The following is a 22,539-nucleotide window of genomic DNA, read 5'->3' as shown; positions in this document are numbered from 1 at the left end:
GGCAGACTCAGAGTCCACTGTGGTCGGGTGCTTCCAATGGTGCTGCATCGGCAAGTTTGTGGCGCTTGGGGGTTCACAGCAGGGAGAGTTTCTCCCCTCTACTGTCTGCGTGAGATGTTGGGGCTATCGGGACTTGAGACTTTTTTTTACCGTGCCCATGGTCTGCTCTTTATCAAATTACAGTATTGCTTTGCACTGTTGTAACTATATGTTATAATTATTGTGGTGTTGTCAGTTTTAGTCTTGGTTTGTCCTGTGTTTCTGTGATATCATTCTGGAGGAATATTGTATCTTTTTTAAAGCGTGCATTTCTAAATGACAATAAACGAGGACTGAGTGTCCTCATAATCTAATCTAATCTAATTTGACATGCATTTTCTATCTCCCGCAGTAATTTGTAGCCTACATCCGAGCTACTTTTCAGAGGTGTGTATATACCATGCCTATAAAAAGTATTCACCCACTTTGGAAGCTTTCATGTTTTATTGTTTTACAACATTGAATCACGGTGGATTTAATTTGGCCATTTTTGACATTGATGAACACAAAAAGACTTTTGTGTCAAAGTGAAAACAGATCTCTACAAAGTGATCTAAATTAATTACGAATATAAAACAAAATAATTGTTTGCATAAGTATTCACCCCTAAAAATCAGTATTTAGGAGTGTTTGGCAGCAATTATAGCCTTGAGTCTGTGTGGATAGGTCTCTATCAGCTTTGCACATCTGAATACTGCAATTTTTCCCCATTCTTCTTTAAAAAAACTGCTCAAGCTCTGTCAGATTGCATGGGGATAGTGGGTGAACAGCCCTTTTCAAGTCCGGCCAAAAATCCTCAATTGGGTTTAGGGCCAGACTCTGACTTGGTCACTCCAGGACATTAACTTATTGTTGTTACGCCATTCCTGTGTAGCTTTGGCTTTATACTTGGGGTCATTGTCTTGCTGGAAAACAAATCTTATCCCAAATCGCAGTTCTCTTGCAGACTGCATCGGGTTTTCCTCCAGCATTTCCTTGTATTTTGCTGCATTCATTTTACCCTCTACCTTCACAGGCCTCCCAGGGTCTGCTGCAGTGAAGAATCCCCACAACATGATGCGGCCACCACCAAGGTTCTTGGTAGGGATGGTGTGTTTTTGATGATGTGTGGTGTTTGGCTTACGCCAAACATAATGTTTAGTCTGATGGTCAAAAAGCTCAATTTTGGTTTCATCAGACCTTTCAGGCCTTCTGACAAACTATAACTGAGATTTCATGTGAGTTTTTTTTCAGCAGTGGCTTTCTCTTTGCCACTCTCCCATAAAACTGCAACTGATGAAGCACCCAGGCAATAGTTATTGTATGTGCAGTCTCTCCCATCTCAGCCACTGAAGCTTGTAACTCCTCCAGAGTTGTGATAGGTCTCTTGGTGGCCTCCCTCACTTGTCCATTTCTTGTATGATCACTCAGCTTTTGAGGACAGCCTGCTCTAGGCAGATTTACAGCTGTGCCATATTCTTTCCATTTCTTGATGATTGACTTAACTGTACTCCAAGGGGTATTCAGTGACTTGGAAATTTTCTTGTATCCATCTTTTGACTTGTGCTTTTCTTTTTTTTTTAATTTTATTTTTATTTGGATAAGGAATTCACAAATATCATGTACTTTTTTCACACATATAACCTTTTCCATTTTTTATATGTATAAAACTATAATTATTTATACATTTTTAAGTACACATTGAGATGATATAAAAGGAAAATAGACACTTAAATAGATAATTATGTACTGTGGTAATTCTGATCTGTTAGGCTAAGTAATGGTATTAGTTGTTAAGAAAAATGGTAATAATAGTTACCATATAACTCTTCTGGACCATTTCCACTGGTCCAAAATGTTGTATATAAATCTATGTATCAACCATTGTAGGTGTTTATATCCTAATTTGTTCATGCTTGCTCCTGCCCGCAGACATAATTATCCAATCCCTATGTACTTATTTACTTAATTTTTTCATTTTTTTTATCCCTTTCCCAAATCTTTCCCTTTACTTGTGTTAATTCTCTATTTTCCAAAAGAAAACAAAAAAAAAAAGACATTTAGACTAGGGGTGCTTACGTTAGCAATATTACTGTGTTGATGAGAAGAGCAGTATAAATCATTAGGAGAGTCATCTAAAGTCTGCTCGCATTGGGGTTATATATTCAATCCATTTATTCCAGATTTGATAAAATTTTTCTTTTTGAATTCTCAGGGAGTAAGTCAACTTTTCCATTTTAAATATTTCCAAGATAATTTCGTGCCAATCTTCTAATGTAGGTGGTATTGGATTTAGCCACTTTCTAGTGATTGATTTCTTACTTGCCGCTACGAGGGCCTGCAGCAACTGTATATCTTCCTTCTGTTCAAGAAACAATACATGCCCCAAATAGAGCATCTCAAAGTTCAGAGGTATCTGGGACCTGAGTACCTTAACTAATGTTCTATGAATACCTTCCCAATATAGACTTAATTTAGGGCAATCCCAGAAAATATGAAAATGATTTGCCTCCTTGGAGCCGCACCTTCTCCAACACGTCACATTTGTATCTTTATATTTTTCCTGATATGGGGTCTTGAAGTATCTTATAATGTTTTTCCAACAATGTTCTCTCCAAGTCAAAGAATTAGTCGAGGACCATTGAAAGCTGCAGATTTTCCCCCAAGCCTCCTCTGAAAGTACCAACCCCGCTTCTTTCTCCCACTTCTCTTTAATATACAGTGTATTTACATTTTTAGCATGGGAGAGTGCATTATATAATCGAGAAACTGATTTACTAGGTATTGAACTGCAAGCCGAATTCAGAATCTTGAAAAATTCTAATTCTACTGTTGATAGGTCTGTATATCTACAACTCTGGTTAACATAGTTTCGTACTTGAAGGTACCTAAAAAAGTCATTATGTTCTAGGCCATGTTTGTCCTGCAGGATTTGGAAACTTTGTAATTATCTATAAATGAGAGGTAGGTTGTAAGACCTTTCTTTATCCATAGCTCAAATCTTTTATCTCCTCTGTTGGGAAGGAATTCGGTATCATATGCACACCATCTAAAGAGTTTTAACATGTTATTAATTCCACATGAATTAACCACCTTCTGCCATACTTTTAATGTAAGATTTATCCAACTGTTTTTAAATTTTTCCAACTGGGCCATCAATCCTTTGTCAGCTATTGAGGCCTGTAGAGGAAAACTGTCAACTAATCCAAATTCTATTTCCTTCCATCTAGCCTTATATTCCCTATTACACCAATATAACAGAGGGGTTATCTGTGAGGCATAAAAATAATTTCTCAGGCAAGGAAGAACCATACCTCCTCCTTCCTTCCTTAACTGTAAGGTGTTATATCGAATTCTAGGTTTCTTTCCTTGCCAAATGAAGCGGGAAATCCATTTGTCCCATTCCCTGAATTGATTATCATCCACCTCCACCGGTAAAGTACGGAAAAGATATAATAACCGAGGAAGAATATTCATTTTTATAGTATTTATCCTTGAATTTAAACTTAAAGAGGGGATAAGATTCCATCTACGCATATCTGCTTTTATCTCTGAGATTAATGGCCCATAATTTACCTGTGACAGTGTTGAAAGATCCTTCGGCAGGGTTATTCCTAAATATTTTAATGATTTAGCTTCCCACTTAAGATCATATGTATCCTGCAATTTTTTGGATGGTGTATAATTTAGGGACATAACCTGCGTTTTCTTTACATTTATTTTATAACCTGATATTTTCCCAAAGTCATCCAACAGTGTAAACAATCCTATAAATGATTTTTCTGGTTTACTCAGATAGACAAAAACATCATCAGCGAATAACGCCACTTTCTGTTCAATCCCTGCCACCTTGATACCTTTTACGATTTCGCTCTGTCTTATTAATTGGGCAAGCGGTTCAATATATAGCGCAAAAAGGAGAGGAGAAATTGGGCATCCCTGTCTAGTGCCTCTCTCTAAGATGAAGGAGTCAGAGAGGTCCCCATTTATCTTAATTCGGGCTGTAGGGCTGTCATATAGAGTCTGAATTACTTTAATAAACTTTTCTTGAAAGCTGAATCTTCCTAACACTCTGTATAGGAATGCCCAACTAACCGAATCAAAAGCTTTCTCAGCGTCCTGTCTACTACCATTGTCTCTGTCTCGTTCTTATTAACCTGTTCTAATATGTGCAGAGTTCTCCGTATGTTGTCCTGTCTTTGTCTTTGTTGAATAAATCCAGTCTGGTCTAAGTGGACTAGGCCAGGTAAAAAGCTTTTCCAATCTGCGCGCTAATATAGATGTAAATAGTTTGTAATCTAAATTAAGAACACTAATTGGCCGATAATTGCCACATTCTAGTTTATCTTTACCCTCTTTAGGAATAACTGAAATAATCGCTTCTCTCCAGGAAGATGGAGTTTCTCCTCTCTGCAAGATCCAATTAAAGGTGTTAAGTAGTAATGGGGCTAACTGTGTCTTCAGGGACTTGTACCACTCTGCGGTAAACCCATCAGAACCCGGGGACTTTCCAGCCTTTAACCTAGAGATGGCCACGTTCAGTTCCTTGACAGTTACTGGTTCTAATAAGCTTTCATTTTGTAAATCTGTAAGTTTAGGTAGATCTAAAAAATTCAATACACTGTCTATATAGGGCTCATTGGGGGCCCAGGGTTGGGAGTACAGCTCTCGATAATATGTTTCAAAACTCTCTTGAATTTTCCTTATTGTACTCTCCACAAGCTTTGTCTTTGGATTCTTTATTTTATGAATTGTATTGTCTGCTTGTTGTTTTCGTAATTTATATGCTAATAATCGACTTGTGCTTTTCAATAAACTTTTTGTTAGAGTGTTCTTTTATCTTCATGGTGTAGTTTTTGCCAAGTTACTGACTCAACAGCAGTTAGACCTTCCAGATAGAGGTGCATTTTCACTACAATCAGTTGAAATACCTTGACTGCACACAGGTCTCCAAAAACGGATCTCCATTTATCTATTTATATGACTTCTAAAACCAATTGGTTGCACCAGTGATGATTTAGTGTGTCTTATTAAAGGGGGTGAATACTTGTGTAATCTTATTTTGTGTTTTATATTTGTAATTAATTTAGATCACTTTGTAGAGATGTTTTTACTTTGACAAAAGAAGTGTCTTTTTCTGTCAAAGGGTCCTGACGAAGGGTCTCGGCCTGAAACGTCGACTGTACCTCTTCCTAGAGATGCTGCCTGGCCTGCTGCGTTCACCAGCAACTTAGATGTGTGTTGCTTGAAATTCCAGCATCTGCAGATTTCCTTGTGTTTGTCTTTTTCTGTTGATCAGTGTCAAAAAAGTCAAATTAAATCCACTGTGATTCTGTGTTGTAAAACAATAAAACATGAAAACCTCCAAGGGGGTGGTGAATACTTTTTACAGGCACTGTAATTCCCATCAGGGTCTTTTTACACTTACAATTTATTAAAGCTACCCACAAGAATTCTACATCTTCTGATCCTGTGTGACCTCTTTCTAACAATTTGATTTTATTTTTTTACCAACAGGACCATCACACCCCGTCTCCCCACCTGCCTGTTCTTTTGATTTAATGTGTATCCTGGGATGTTAAGCTCCCAGGTATACTCTTCTTTCAGCCATGACTCAGTGATGCCCACAATATCATACCTGCCAATCTCTAACTGCACCACAGGATCATTTTTCTTATTCCGTATACTGTATACATTCAGATATAACACCTTCAGTCCTGTATCCATCACCCTTTTTGATTTTGTCTCACTGTTACGCTGCAACTCATCCCACTGACAGCAATTTTGCCCAATCATCTACCCGTCCTTCCTGATAGGCTCACTACATACTGCCTCTGCTTGTATACCAAATGCCCCATCCTCCCATCCCCTGCCAAATATATTTAAACCCTCCCCAAAAGTCATAGCAAATCTGCCCACAAGGCTATCGGCCCCTCTTGGTTTCAGGATTACCACGTCCCTATTGTACAGGTCATACCTTCCCCAGAAGAGATCCCAATGATCCAGAAATCTGAAACCCGGCCACCTGCAATGGTTCCTCATCCATTTATTCATCTGTCAAATTATCCTGTTCTCGCCCTCACCGGTGCATGGCACGGGCTGAAATCCAGAGATTGCTACCCAGGCAGTCCTGCTTTTCAGCTTTCTACCTATTTATTGTCCTAAATTTTGACTGACTATAAATGAACAAAATCAGTATATTGAATGCTTGAAACTGCAGTGAACAAAACAGTTTTGAATTGCTGCTTATTTCTCACCAACTATCAGTAACAAAAATCATTGCTTTTTAAATAGAAGCTCAAAGCAACTGATGCTGTTCGCTCTAAGCATGGTGCTGTGTCTAACAGCTACAAAGTTTATGCATTTGACGCTAGTTAGAAACTGTTTGGCAACAGTCTCCTGCCCCAGTTAAGCAGCATAGTGTCCCAAATAAACAAAGGGAATTGTGGCTATTTTCTCAATTACTTTTTGTTCTTTAAGAGTTGTCCCAAATAAGTGGCTGTCCCCATTCACCGGAATTCACTGTATTTACTTTGAACTTCGAAGCTTGAAATAATATTTGTAAGCGGTGTTGGTTGAGGGGAGTATATTATTTGGGACATACATAACAAGGGATTTTAAGTAACTTGCAAAATGCAGAATGGCTAATTACAGATGGATTATCAGATCCAAGAGTCTCTTCTTTTTCATTCAGAATCCGTGAGAACGGAAACAATTCAGCTTTGTACAATGGAAAGGGGATAATGTACATTTCTTTGAGTCCTGTGGGGTCGTTGTCTGTAATAGAAATGATAGTGATTTGACTGCCGGTTTACGGAAATAAAATAATGCAGATGCTGGAGATGTGAATTTAAAACTAGAAAATGCTCAGCAAGGCAGGCAGCATCTGTAGAGAGTGAAACGGACTTAGTAGACTGGATCTTGATGCAGAGAAAGGGTAGACCAGAAGAAGTGGTGATAGTGGTGTCAGCTGAAAGCAGATAATTCTGGTATGCAAAAGGAGGTGTAAATAGAAGGAGAAATTTGAAATTCCAAAAGGAAAAGAAAACAACTAAATATTGGGCAAGACGATACGGGACTGTGAATACAATGCAGGTTTGTTCAAAATCAGGTTGCGGTGAATTATAGTAGTAGTGTAAACATTCAAATTGAGTGTTTAATGTGGGGAGGCTGATGCACAGGCAACCACGGGTCCTTGATGTATTGGGGTCAGGGTACAGTAGAATGGCATACAAGATGACTGGGGACCCTTCACTTGCTGCAGCCTTCCTTCATCTTCACTGGTGCTGTGACGTGTCATCATCTTCTGCCAGCCCACTGTTGAGGTCATGGTTGGATTCCTCTTTATTTGGAACCTTCTCCTTGACTTTACTGCCACGGGTGATTGTAACAGGAGCTAAGCTCCAGGCAACATCACTCCCAGGATCTCACAAGCCTCTCCACCACGACAAGGTGACGATCGTCAGAGAAGTGCTGAACTGACAATGCTAGTTTACAGGAATGATGTGATTCAAATCTCAGGTTGAGATGATGAAAGCCAGCTGATGTGGGCAAAGTAGAAGCAACCAGAATTCCAACTGCTCATAGGTTCTTTCCTTACCAACTTGATGACAATCTTCCAACGATCACCTGTTCTGCCTTGTCCAGAGACATTCATTCCGTATTGACTCACCCCTAATGATGCTGTCTTTGAGCAGAGGTGGTGGAGGGAGTCAGACAAAAGCAGCGATATGTGGGAGTCCAAGACATATCTACCCTCTTCCTGTCCCCATTGGGCAGAAGGCACGAAAGCTTGGGAACATGTACCACCAAGCTTAAGGACAGCTTCTACCCTGCTGTAATAGGTTTCTTGAACCACCTCAGATATGATAAAGAAATCCTGATTTCTCAATCTACCTTGCACTTTGTTTGTCTACCTGGACCGCACTTTCTCTATAACTGTGACACGATATTCTCAAGACACTACATGCTCACTGTAACACTTAAATGCTCAAAATTTCCAGCATCTAGTGTTTCTGTTGTGACAGTATGTTCTACATTCTGTTATAGCTGTTCCTTTTGTACCACTTCAGTGTACTACTGTATGGAATGATCTGTCCGGATGGCATGAAAACAAAGCTTTTCACTGTTTCTCAGTCCATGTGGTAATATGGGATCCCACTACGAAGCACATCTTTCCCTTTCCCTCCCCTACTTTCTGCTTTCTGAAGGGATCACTCCCTACGCAACTTCCTTGTCCATTCCTCCCTTCCCACTGATCTCCCTCCTGGCACTTATCCTTGCAAGCAGAACAAGTGCTTCACCTGCCCCTACACCTCCTCCCTCACTACCATTCAGGGCCCCAAACAGTCCTTCCAGGTGAGGCGACACTTGGCCTGTGAGTCTGTTAGGGTCATCTACTGTATCCTGTGCACCCGGTGTGGCCTCCTGTACATCAGTGAGACTGACGTAGATTGGGAGACTGCTTCGACAAGCACCTATGCTCTGTCCACCAGAGAAAGCAGGATCTTCCAGCAGCTATCTATTTTAATTCACTTCCCATTCCCATTCCAACATGTCAATCCATGGCCTCCTCTACTGCTGCCATGAGGCCACATTCAGGTTAGAGGAGCAACACCTTATATTCCGTCTGGGTAGCCTCCAACCTGATGGCATGAACTTCAATTTCTCAAACTACTGGTAATGTCCCTTGCCTTCACCATTCCCCATTCCATTTCCCTCTCTCATCTTATCTCCTTACCTGCCCATCACTTCCCTTTGGTGCTTCTCCCCCCGTTCTTTCTTCCATGGCCTTCTACCCTTTTCTGTCAGATTCACCCTTCTCCAGCCCTTTACCTCTTTCACCAATCAACGTCCCAGCTCTTGACTTCAGTCCTCCCCCTCCCGGTTTCACCTTTCACTTTGTGTGTCTTCCACCCTTTCCCCCACCTTCTAACACTGACTCCTCATCTTTTTTCTTCCAGTCCTGATGAAGGGACTCGGCCTGAAACGTCGACTGTACTCTTTTCCATAGACGCTGCCTGGCCTGCTGAGTTCCTCCGGCTTTGTGTGTTGTGCATGTGGCAATAATAAACTTGATTACCAATTATCCTCAACATATCCTCTGCCATGATCTCAGAATGGCGGTGCAGGCTCGAAGGGCCAAATGGTCTACTTCTGCATCTATTGTCTATAACTTCCTATAACTATAGCTTTATATCTATAAATTAAATGTCCTCCATCAAGAACTTGTCATGCTCTGATAGAACAGATTATAGCACATATATCCCTATCCCTATCAGTTTTCCAAAAACCATGGATCTTGTGGAAAAATTAGATTTTGGCTTCTCAGTTTCAAAGATTTGAAATCCAAGCTGTCTCATCTCATCACTCCCTATATATCGGCTTTCCCCCACATTCTAAAGACGTACGGTACTGGTTGTTGACATAAAAAAAGGATGCATTTCACTGTATGTTTTGATGTTGATGTAACAAATAAAGCTAATAATCTCACCCGATGAGCCAGTCACAACTTCAATAAAGCACAGTGCTATCTGTATATCTGCTGAAGAATATTTCATCCCAACCTCCGATTGGATCATCCTCTTAACACTATAGGCAGAAACATTGTTCCCTCAGAAGGAAAAATCAAAAATACTGCAGAAGCTAGAACTCTGAAATAAAAACAGACAATTGGAAACACTTGGCAGGTCAGGGAGCATCCGTGTTAGAGAAACGGTTGATGTTTCAGGTCAGAGACCTTTCATCCCAACTGGAAAAGAGAGACGGCAATTCAGCTTTTTTTGGAAAGAAAGGTACTTTTAATAATAACCCCCAGAAGTTAGTGGGTTGGAAATGAGTCAGGTATCAAAATGTTAGAAATGTATTCACTTTAATGTTAAAGTGGCTGCAGCTAGCATGCTCCCAGGAGATGGGTTAACACTGAAATAGGTTGGCAGCCTCCAATTCAAGGGTCCACAGACCCCTTGCTTAATGGTATTGGTCCATGGCACAAAACTGGCTGGGAACCCCTGCTCCTTTGAAGGTTCAATACTGGTAGCAGATTTCTCCGATCTTAGGAAGGGAGGCCTGGGGAGAAGTTAAGTCCCTTGCTAGCATCATTTGTGCTTCTATCTTTTTCGAGCTCCCAGATCCTCAAATCTCCTGTCCCTGGCTTATAGCTTGGACCGACCCACAGCGGAGATGAAATCAGTCCTGGGAAAAATATGCCATGGACATACAACAGAACATTACAGCGCAGCACAGGCTCTTCAGCTGACAATGTTGTGCCGACCTTTTAACCTAAAGTAAGATAATAACTTAGACTGTTCACTAACTGTCCACCTTGCAGGTAATTGATGCGTATATGGGCGTGGATCCCGACGATGTCCATGATTGTGATGTCCGGAAGCTCCGGGTGAAGCTCTTGGATGACTGTTTGAAGTTTTCTGCTGGGCCGTGTTTTGTGGTGAGTAATAAAAATGTGGATGTCTAGCACTGGTGAAGCTGTTAATGACCCGACAGCCTAACTATGGAAGTGGGTGGTTAAATTTGCCGTTATGTTTACCACCATCTGAACCTACTCACTGACTGTAAAGTACTTGCGTAGAGTAGTACTCGCTCGCTTCATGTCGCATCTGGAAATTCCAGTTGGTGGACAATTTCCCTCCACACGCTCTGACATATTGGGAAATCATGTACTCGGCAGGTCACAGCAGTGGTTTGCCTTTACCTTCTGCTGGGTGAGTTTAAAGTGGTCACTACCTCTTGCGGTGGATGGCCAGGACATCTAAGTGCCTTGTCGTGCTCTTAGCGCTTCACCAACACCTGCTGGCCTGCCTTCTTGACCATTGGACCATTAATCGGTCTTCTCTGCTTCATCTGCCAGGAGCTACAATACAGTACCATGCAAAAATCTTAGGCACATATTTGTGTGTGTATGTGTGTATATATGGTGGTCAATGAGGGTGATGTGGGTGCAAGCTCACCCAGCCCTGAGACACCAAGCAAGGTCATTTGATTCCACACAGTCGGTTTATTGATCATTACAGAATGTCTCTCTGGTGCTTCCTGCTGACCCTGCCTTTCTCCCTGCCCTCTTTCCACTCAGTCCACAATAGAGACTCATATCATAATCAGATTTATCATCACTCACATAAGTCATGAAATTATTTTGTTTTTTTTTTTGCGGCAGTAGTACAATGCAATATATAAAATTATCACAGTACTGTGCAAGAGTCTTCGGCACTCTAGCTGTGTGTGTGTGTGTGTGTGTGTGTGTGTGTGTGTGTGTCTGTGTGTGTGCACCCAAGACTTATGCACAGTACTGATTACAGAGCAAGTCTTATGAAGGTAGGTAAGAAAGGTTGAGGAGAACTAGGACTTTTCTCTTTGAAGTGAAGGAGGATGAGAGGTGACTTGATAGAGGTATACAAGATGATAAGAGGCATAGAGAGAGTGGACAGCCAGAAACCCTGGGTGAAAATGGCTAAATGAAGTGGCAGCATTTTAAGGTGATTGGAGGAAAGTGGGGGGGGGGGGTTGTCACAGTTAGTGAAGAGGTTGTAAAAGCCTATGTTGGTAAGACTTCAGACAAAGTTAGGAATCAAAAGGTTGAGCATGGTGCAACTAGAGTTTTGAGCTGCATAAATTTCAATTACAGAAGTATTGTAGGAAAGGCTGAAGATGAGGTGACTGGCTTACAGAGGCAATGTGTAGTGAAGGGAAGCTGTTACTAGGGCAAAATTGCAGTCAACAGGATGTGTTGCAATGTGAAAGGTGGACAAAATTGTAAGGGGTGAATACAGGACTGAAGGTGTTGTATTTGGATGTGCGCAGATACGGAGTAAGGTAAGTGAAATTGCAGCACAGTTGCAGATTAGCAGGTATGATGTTGCAGGCATCACTGGACCATGGCTGAAAGAAGATTATAACTGAGAGCTTAATGTCCAAGAATACACATTGTATCGAAAGGACAGGCAGGAAGGCAGAGGGGGCAGCGTTGCTCTGTTTGTAAAAATGAAATCAAGTCATTAGAAAGAGGTGACATAGGGTTGGAAGGTGTATCATTGTGGGTAGAACTAAGGAACTGCAAGTGTAAAACAACCCTGATGGGAGTTGTATACAGATACCCAAACAATAGTAAGGATGTGGCCTAAATTACAATGGGAGATAGAAAATGCATGCCAAAAGGGTAACATTACAATAGTCTTGGGGGGCAATATGCAGGTAGTTTGGGAAAATCAGTTGGGTGCTGGATTCCAGGAGGGGGAAATTCTAGAGTGCCCACAAAATGGCTTTTTAGGGCAGTTTGTGGTTCATCCCACTAGGGGATCAGCTATTCTGGATTGGGTGTTGTGCAGTGACCCAGAATTGATTAGCGAGCTTAAGGTGAAATAACCCTTAGGGACAAGTGATCATAATATGATCAAATTTGCCCTGAAATTTGAGAAGGGGAAGCTAAAGTCAGATGTATCAGTATTACAGTGGAGTAAAGAGAATTACAGAGGCATGAGAAAGGAATTGGCCAGAATTGATTGGAAAAGAACATTGGCAGGGATGACGGCAGAGCAGCAATGGCTGGAATTTCTGGAAGCAATTCAGAAGGCACAGGATATATATATCCCAAAGAGGAAGGAGTATTCTAAAGGAAAGATGACACAACGGTGGCTAACAAGAGAAGTCAAAGCTAACATAAGAGCCAAAGAGAGGACATAAAATAGAGCAAAAATTAGTGAGATGTTAGAGGATTGAAAAGCTTTTAAAAACCAACAGAAGGCAACTAAAAAAGTCACTAAGGGGGTAAAAATGGAAAACAAAGTAAACTAGCTAATAATATTAAAGAGGTAACCAGAAGTTCCTTCAGATACATAAAGTATAAAACAGAGGCAAGAGTGGATATTGGATTGCTGGAAAACAATGCTGGAGAGGTAGCAATGGGGGACAAAAAAATGGCCGACGAACTGATTCAGTATTTTGCATCAGTCTTCACTGTGGAAGACACTAGCACTATGGTGGAAGTTCCAGGTGTCAGGGGTCATGAAGTATGTGAAGTTATCATAACTAGAGAGAAATTTCTTTGGAAACTGAAAGGTCTAAAGGTAGATAAGTCACCTGGACCAGATGGTGTACACCTCAGGGTTCTGAAAGAGGTTGCTGAAGAGATCATGGAGGCACTAGTAATGATCTTTCAAGAATCACTAGATTCTGGAATGGTTCCGGAAGACTGGAAAATTGCAAATGTCACTCCACTCCTCAAGAAGGAAGAGAAGCAGAAGAAAGGAAACTACAGGCCAGTTAGTCTGACAACAGAGGTTGGGAAGATGTTTGAGTCGATTATTAAGGATGAGATCTCAGGGTACTTGGAGTTACATGATAAAATAGATCATATTCAGCATATTTCCTCAAGGGAAAATCGTGCCTGACAAATCTGTTGGAATTCTATGAAGAAATAACAAGCAGGATAGACAAAGGAGAATCACTTGATGGTGTGTACTTGGATTTTCAGATGGCCTTTGACAAGGTGCCACACATGAGGCTGCTTAACAAGCTACAAGCCCATGGTATTACAGGAAAGATAATAAAGCAGTGGCTAATTGGCAGAAAACAACAGTGGAAATAAAGGGAGCCTTTTTCTGATTGGCTGCTTGTGACTAGAGGTGTTCCACAGAGGTCTGTGTTGGAACCAATTCTTGTTACGTTATATGTCAATGACTTGGATGATGGAATTGATGGCTTTGTGCAAAGTTTGTAGACGACATGAAGGTAGGTGAAGGGGGCAGTTAGTTTTGAGGAAGTAGTGAGGCTACTGAAGGACTTAGACAGATTGGGTGCTTGGGCAGAGAAATGGCAGATGGAGTACCGTCTCAGGAAATGTATGGTCATGCACTTTGGTAGAAGAAATGAAAGGGTTGACTATTTTCTAGATGGAGAGAAAATACAACAAAACTAAAGTGCAAAAGAACTTGGGAGTCCTTGTGCAGGAGTCCTTAAAGGTTAATTTGCAGGTTGAGTCTGTGATGAGGAAGGCAAATGCAATGTTGGCATTCATTTCAAGAGGACTAGAATATAAAAACAAGGATGTAATGTTGAGACTTTATAAAACACTGATGAGGCCTTACTTGGAGTACTGTGAGTAGTTTTTGGCCCCTTATCTTAGAAAGGATGTGCTGAAACTGGAGAGAGTTCAAAGGAGGTTCACAAAAAATGATTCCAGGATTGAATGGCTTGTTATGTGAAGAGTGTTTGCTGGATTCACTAGAATTCAGAAGAATGAGGGGTGATCCCATTGAAACCTATCAAATGGTGAAAAGCCCTGATGGATTGAACGTGGAGAGGATGTTTCCTATTCTGGGAGAGTCTAAGACCAGAGGACACAGCCTCAGGATACAGAGGTGTCCTTCTAGAATGGAGATGAGGAGGAATTTCTTTAGCCAGAGAGTGGTGAATCTATGGAATTCTTTGCCACAGGCAGCTGTGGAGGTCAAGATTTTAAGCTTATTTAGGGCAAAAATTAATAGATTCTTGATTGGTCAGGGCATAAAGAGATAATGGGGGGAGGCAGGAGATTGGGGCTGAGAGGAAAATTGGATCAGCCATGATGAAATGGCAGGACAGACTCGATGGGCCAAATGGCCTAATTCTGCTCCCATATCTTATGCTCTTATGGTGTTATGGTAAGTTTTTTAGGCACATAGAGCATATTGCATGGGGTGGTGGAAGAGATACATGAGGGACATTTAAGAGACTTGAATGGCACATGGATGGTAGAAAAGTGGAGAGCTATGTGGGAAGGAAGGGTTGGATTGATCTTAGAGTAGGATAAAAGGTTGGCACAACATTGTGGGCAGAAGGGCCTGTACTGTGCTGTTTGAATTTACAGAGCATTCCTCACTTTCAGTAAACAATACTTACATCAATGTTGCTGACTGATGTTTTCTTGTATGAAATCTCACAGCCCCACGTGACTTTAGTGCTGTACCTCTTCATTAGGCATTAATAGGAGAACAATATGGAAGTACGGGCATACCAGAGGAAATTGAAGTCAACGAGTTTGAGATGATTCTCTGCAGATTGCAAAGTGAAGGCCTCAGGACCACAGTCCTGGAGAACTGGTACCATCGAGATGAGAATTCTGTTCCTGCTGCCTACCGTCTGAGGGCTAAAGCCGATGTTCTTCCTGACTACTACAACAAGGTGAGCTCTAATGTGTTGTGTACCTGAGCTCTCTGCTACTTTATAAAAAGGTGCATGACTTTAATTCTCCAGCAGCGAAGACTGATGGTATGGGTAGACGTGTGACAGGTGGAACTTACTGTAGGTAAGTATGAACTGACACGTGGAAGGAGGGGCGTGAAAGGAAGGATATTTTGATTTCATGATCACAAATCATTTCAGCTAGCAGCACCAGCTGAGAAGGCAATTAAGGAAGTTTATGAGTTGTTTGGTCTTGTACACACAGTGTGATACAGAAACAGCAGTCTTTGTGAACATTCACAAATTGTTAATTAAGTCTCCTTTCAAGTTTCACTGTTATTGTCACAAGCATACATACCCAGGGGATAAATGCAACAAGAGCTCAGCACCTTAAAAGCATAAATTACATAATTTATACAACTGAATAAGTAAAAATAAACACAACAATATTAGTACAAGTTGAGGGATAGATAGACTGAAGTAAAATTAAGGTATTCATTCTGTTCGACAGCTTGGTGGCAGTGGGGGAGATGTTGTTGAACCTTGAGGTTTAGGTCCTCAGGCTCCTCTACCTCCTGCATAATGGCAGCAATAAAAAGCGGGTATGGCCCAGATGATGGGTGTCCTTAATAATGGATGTTGCCTTCCCGAGACATCACCTCTTGTAGATGTCCTTGATGGTGGGTTATTGGCCGAGTGTTGAGTACAGTTTTCAGCTGCGCACTTTGGAAAGATCCTGGAAGAGCTAGAGTGGGGAATTACCAGGATGATGCCAGCCACCTGGGAGTTCATTTCTGTGGAGAATTTGTAATTACTGGTGCAGAGACTTGAAAGCTTAGAAATTATATAGGTTTGCTGGTAGGACAATGGGGATGTAACAGAGATACTCAATGAACAGGGCCTTAATGAAATATCTAGGAGAATCAGATATAAAAGGTAAAGGCTGGGGGGTGGGAGAAAGCTGCTTTACACACAGGAGTTGGAATGCACCTGTAAAACGATGACGAGAAAGCGTTATCGGAATTTTAATAGAGAGATGAGGAGAAAGCTGAAGTGTAGAATCTGTTATTACACCAGAATAACAGCTTGGGTCTCTGGAATGGGACTGAACTCTAAACCTTTTGGCTCAGAGTTAGCGGTGTTAACAGAAGGTTGGCTCAATTATATTTCAATGTGAATCCATTATTCCCTTCACACTATCTCACTGCATCAATTATTTTACAAGAGTATTACCACCATAAATTGTGTTTCAAAATGGTGCCAGCGACCAGCACAACCAATGGCAACACCCTGCAGACAGTTTATAAAACTACTTCTTCTTCTAAGTATTCTACCACTACTAAACTGCATGCGCTTGGAGCCTGTAATTTACATTTTAATGATGTGCTTTTGGGCTGACAGTGCATCCTGGCCCTTTGCTGTCCCCGGGGGAGTTCGGCAAGGTTGAAAGCAGAGTGCACAGCCTGAAGGCGGAGCGTGAACCCCACGTTCGGCTTCATTACTCGTCGGTGATTAAAGCACCAAACAAGTTTGAAATCGACAAGAGCAAGAACAGAAGGCAGTCAGGTGTTCAGTGACGTCTGCCTGTGTTTGACCTGTCTCCCTCTCCCTCGCTGCTGCTGAGGGAAGGTGCAGGGGTCTTGGGTCCCACATTGCAAGGTTTTTCCCAAGAGGCTTGGAAAAGAACTCCCTTAGCACAAAGACTAAATACAGTGAAAATCTTGTCTTACACACTGTTGATACAGATAATTCATTACATGGCACGTTGAGGTATTATAAGGTTAAACAATAATACAATGTAGAATAAAGGGTAACAGCTACAGAGAAAGGTAAAGAGTACGGTGCAAGGTCATAACACGATAGACTCTGAGGTCATGTGTCCATCTGTGAGCAAGTAACTTCTGCATTCAAATAACGTGCACTACACATTCATGAGAATGATTCCGGGAATGAAAGGGCTAACATACGAGTAGTATTTGATGGCGCTGGGTCTGATTTTTAGAAGAACAAGAGGGGATCTCATTGAAACCTACTGAACATTGAAAGGCATAGATAGAGTGTATGTAGAGAGGATGTTTCCTACAGTGAGTGAGTCTGGGACCAGAGGGCGAAGCCTCAGAATAGAAGGATGCCCATTTAGAACAGAGATAAGGAGGAATTTCTTTAGCCAGAGTGTGGTGAATTTGTGGAATCCATTGCTTATGGAGACCAAGTCATTGAGTACAGTATATTTAAAGCGGGGTTGATGGGTTCTCGATTGGTCAGATGTCAAATGTTATGGGGAACAGGCAGGAGAATAGGATTGAGAAGCATAATAAATAAGCCATGATGGAAAGGTGGAGCAGACTCGATTTGCTGAATGGCGTGATGATGCCTTGTGGTCTTATGGTCTTATATTTGAAAGTGCAACACTTAGCAGGAGGACTTGTTCCATTAACCCTGCTTCTGTCTGTTACCTGACTTGGTACTTACAACATTCATCATCATCATCAGGTGCCATGCCCATTTGGAGCTTTGACTGCCATGGCCCACACACTCCTGTTTCAGGTCAAGTGGATCAATTCAACTAGTTCTCTGGCTGCTGTCTCCATCATCATTTGTCTTTGTCTTCCTCTTGCTTTCTTCCCTTCAATCTTTCCCATAATTACCGTGCATTCTAACTCCTCTTTCCTAATCACGTCCAATGAAGTCATGTTGCCTTTTCATGATTTTATACATTATTTCTCTTTCTGCGTTTGCTCTGTTCATGACATCCTAGATAGATATTCGTTTCGTCCATGATACTCTTTGCATCCCCCTCAAAAAACACATTTCTGCTGCTTCAATTCGTTTCCTCATGTTACTAGATATTGTCTGATATTCTGAGCCATATAACATAACTGGATAAACGTAACATTTCAGTGCTCTGAGGCGGGTTGTCCTGCCTAGTTTAGTGTTGGTCAGTATACTCTTCATTCTCCTAAAGGTGTCTTTTGCCATCCCCATTCTTCTTTTGATGTCCATGCCGCACCTGCCATCTGATGTCACCCAGCTTCCTAAGTAGCAAAAGTTCTGTACTTGTTTTATGTCTTCCCCGTTTATTCTCAGCCTGCAGATAGGATTCTCCTTCTTTTTGGATATCACCATACATTCTGTCTTTTTGCAATTGATAGATAGACCCATTTTTGTACTTTCTTCAACAACTATATCAAGCTTTGTAGTTCTTCCTCCGTACTTGCAATTAACACAGTGTCATCTGCATATCTGAAATTATTGATGTTTCACCGCCAACTTTGATTCCCAAGATGTCTCTTATTTTTTGTAATATTGTTTCACTGTACACATTAAACAAATTAGGGGAGAAAACACACCCTTGTCTAACGCCTCTCTTGATTTTCGTAAACTGACTCACTTCTCCATCTATTCTTACAGCAGCAGTTGGTTCCCAGTACAGATTTCTGATGAGGCGGAGGTCTTTCGAATCTAGATCTAGAGTTTCCTGTAATATTTCAAATAACTTATTGTGCTTCACTTTATCAAATGCTTTTGTGTTGTCAATAAAGCAAACAAACAAATCTTTTTGCACTTGAATAGCTCGTTCTGATAGTATCCTTAACATCAATATTGCGTTTCTTGTACCTTCGTCTTTCACAAAACCACATTGCTCTTTGCCTATTTCAGCTTGTATCTTACTTTTAGCTCTTGTCATCAAAATTCTTAGAAGTATCTTGGTGATAGGACTCATTAAACTTATGGTCCTATGTAATTCACATTCTATTGCTCCAGGTTTCTCAGGAAGAGTGATAAATAGTGATTTTTTCCGTCTCTTCTGCTATTATTCCAGTCTCATAAATGTCACTGATTAAATCAGTAAGTTTTTCAATTCCATAATCTTCAAGGGTGATAATTTGTTCTATTACTAATTCATCAGGACCTGCTGCCTTTCCTTTCTTCATCTTATTTATTACATTATGAACTTCAGATTTTAGAATACTTGGACCTTCAATGTTCTTAATTTCTGGTTTTTCGCCTCGATCGTCTTCAAACAATTCCTGAATATACTTAGTCCATCTGTTCATAATCTCATCTTTTTCCATGATAATGGTACCGTGCTTTGCTTTCAAACATCCACCTGAAGAACAGTGGAGCTTTTTACCAGTGATATTCTTGATTTGTTGATATAACCTTTTTCGATCAGTAATAGGGATTTTTTCTGATTGCTCACATTCCTGGTTTAACCATTCTTCTTTGGCTTTTTGACATAAGCTTTTAACTTTTTTATTTAAGGACATATTCTATAGGATTTGCTTTCTTCCATTAGATTTTTGATTTTATCTGTCATCCATTTATTCTTTGTGCTTTTTTCTTTTTTGGGAATCACTGACTTTGCTGATTCTACCAAGGCATCCTTTAGAGAGTTAAATTTCATTTCTACATGATTGCTATCATCTTCAACAGATTCTATTTCTAGACTTTGAAATCTATTCCTTACTCCAATGGTAAATTTTTGTCTTAAGTTTTCTTCTTTAATTAATTGCAAGTAGTCACAGGATTGTTCAGGTTTTTGCTTTAGTTTCTTAAGTTTTACTTTTACATGACATACTACTGGGTTATGGTCACTATTACAGTCCGCACCTGGATATGTTTCGCATTGAGTCACTGTGTTTCTAAATCATTACCTGTTGATATTACGGATTTCTAGCATCTACATTACAGTGGATTCTGTTTAATTGATCAGGACCAGTACATTTGGCCTAATTGGCCAAAGTTTCCTGGAAATAGTTAAAAAGGTAAAAAAAAAGACAAACTACCATTTAACTGAGAAACAAATTGTGTATTACATGCAATACAGAACACATTAGAACACTATCAATACTACTAACGTACTATAAAATTGTGCATTAGTTCCTAATTGCTATTGATGAAGGACTCCATGCAGTGTATGCTGCCAGGTTGTTTTGATTGACTGTAAATGAACAAAATCAGCAGCAGACACCTGATGTAGACAATGGACTGATGTAGACAATGCTATTGATGGTTGCATCCTCCAAATATTCATTTTCATTGTAACATTTTTAAGATGATTGTCGGTGCCTTCAAATTCTTTGTGATTCCTAACTTTTTGAAGCAGTGAAGTAATTTCAATTTCACTCCCAGCCATTTCTGGCATCTCCAGGCCTGAATGTTTGAAACCATAGTGTACAAAACAGTTCCAAATTGTCTTACTGCTTTTACTTCTCACCAGCTATTAGAGACAAAAATCACTTTTTTTTTTAACACAAACACATTTCAAACCTGTTCGCTCTAAGTACGGTGTAATGTCTATTGCCCACACAGGTCTGTGCATGCGACTGACACCTGTTGAAACTGTCCAGCAACAGTCTCCTGTCCCAATTAAGTGGCACAGTGTCCCAAATAAACGAAGGGAATCCCGGCTATCTTCTCGATAAGTTTCGTTCTTTAAGAGTTGTCCCAAATAAGTGGCAGCCCCGTTGAACAGATTGCCCAGTTGACCGGAATCCACTGTAATTTGCCTTTGTAAGAAGGTTTTGATTTAAACATCATCAAATATTTCAGCCAAAATGTTTGATTCTGTTATGTACTTTTATTTTAACCAGCTTTGAGGGGCTAAATCAAAAAAAAAATATTAAACTGCTGGAGGAACTGAGTGGGTGGAAGTAGCTTCTGTGGAGACCGATGTAGGTCTCAACCTGAAATGTGAACCATCCCTTTGCCTTCACAGATGTCAATTCACCCTCCGAGTTCCTCCAGCAGATCATTGCTTTGCTCCGTTCTCCAGCATCCACAATCTGTCATGTTTCCATTTGAAAAAGTAAAACATACAGGTGCTGTACATCTGAAAAAATATTGGAAGTGTGGAAATATTTAGCAGGTCAGCGACCTATCCACAGTTGCTGCCCAACCTGCTGAATACTCCCAGCACTTTCTGCTTCAATAATTTTTTTAACTGGATGTCAGAGTTAAATTTGTTCTTGAACTTCCATCATCAGCAAAAAGCCCAGATTTTCATTCAGTAAGTATCTACTGACAAGGCCTCATGGATGCTGTTGCTGGTCTGTAAGTCCCACTTGCTGCTTCATCGTAAACAAATCCAACTTTACAGAGCAACGGAAGAGCGAGGGAAGAGGCCCATGCAGCGTGGCACGACGACTTCACAGAAATGACAATGACCTTCAGCACAATCATTACAGAGTGCCTCAAAGAGGGGACAATAAAACCAGAACAGGCTCAAAAATACTTCACCTCAGGTAAAAGCCGTTTTTTGGATAGTTTCCTGAGTGTTAAAGGCTGATTTGTTTGGACAATGGGTATGTTTGTATGGTAGCTACTGCTTACATTATTAGACCACTGGGTGAAGGATTGATGACTCTGAGAGATGAATTCAAAAATCCTACACAGCAGCTTGGAATTTAAATTCAATTCATTCACTAAATCTGGAATAAAGAAGTGCTGCATTTGCAGGGCCCTTAGCATTGTCAATGACCCCTCCCATCTGTCCAGCAGTCTCTTTGGTCTCCTACCACCAGATAGAAGGTACCAGAGTATTTGTATTTATTGTATCTCTTACATCCAAGGGAGTAAAAATCTTTATGTTGCATCTCCGTTGCAATGTACAAGCAATAAGGTAGGGAAATGAGGGAGGATATTGTCCAGACACTGAGATTGTATACAGAATTGTTTTGTGTACATGTATGTACAGTCGGATACACAATCAGATCAGTGTACACTCAGGTATGCAATCAGATCAATGTGTATTGATAAATCTGATGGCCTGGTGAAAGAAGCTATCCCAGAGCCTGCTGGTTCTGGCCTGAAGGCTGCAGTCCCGTTTTCTACCGGTAGCAGCTGAAACAGTTTGTAGTTGGGGTGACTGATGATCCTCTGGGCCCTTTTTATACACCGGCTGCTGTAAATGTCCTGAATAGAAGAAAGTTCACATTCACCGGTGCGCTGGGCTGTCCGCACCACTCTCTGCAGTGCCCAGCGACTGAGGGTAGTACAGTTCCCATACCAGGCAATGACACAGCCAGTCAGGATGCTCCCAATGGTGCCCCTGTCGAAAGTCCTGAGGATTTGGGGACACATGCCAAATTTCTTCAGTCTTCCAAGGTGAAAGAGGCACGGTTGTTTTTTTTTTCACCACTCAGCCGGTCTGTACAGTCCAGGTGAGATCTTTGGTGATGTGTATACCGAGGAATGTGAAGCTACTCGCCTTCTGAACTACTGATGTCAAAAGGGACTAACCTGTCTCCATTCCTCCTGTAATCATTTTTTCAACATTGAGGGAGAAGTTGTCTTTTTGGCACCACAGTATCAAGGTGTTGACTTCTTGTCTGTAGGCTGTCT

At 40.9% G+C, this 22,539-nt stretch overlaps 1 protein-coding gene across 1 annotated transcript in view; it reads left to right on the top strand.

The window, feature by feature from the left end:
- Positions 1 to 22,539, top strand: part of LOC140200687 (NACHT and WD repeat domain-containing protein 2-like) — a 54,589-nt gene that overhangs the window by 7,358 nt on the left and 24,692 nt on the right. The window contains exons 3-5 of the mRNA XM_072264252.1: positions 10,349 to 10,465; positions 14,989 to 15,192; positions 21,296 to 21,440. Coding sequence (XP_072120353.1) covers positions 10,349 to 10,465; positions 14,989 to 15,192; positions 21,296 to 21,440 — 466 coding nt within the window. The remainder of the gene's footprint in view (positions 1 to 10,348; positions 10,466 to 14,988; positions 15,193 to 21,295; positions 21,441 to 22,539) is intronic.

Source organism: Mobula birostris, chromosome 7 (assembly GCF_030028105.1).
Source record: "Mobula birostris isolate sMobBir1 chromosome 7, sMobBir1.hap1, whole genome shotgun sequence".
NCBI classification, from domain to species: Eukaryota; Metazoa; Chordata; class Chondrichthyes; order Myliobatiformes; family Myliobatidae; genus Mobula; species Mobula birostris.
This window is presented reverse-complemented; position numbering and strand designations above follow the sequence as displayed.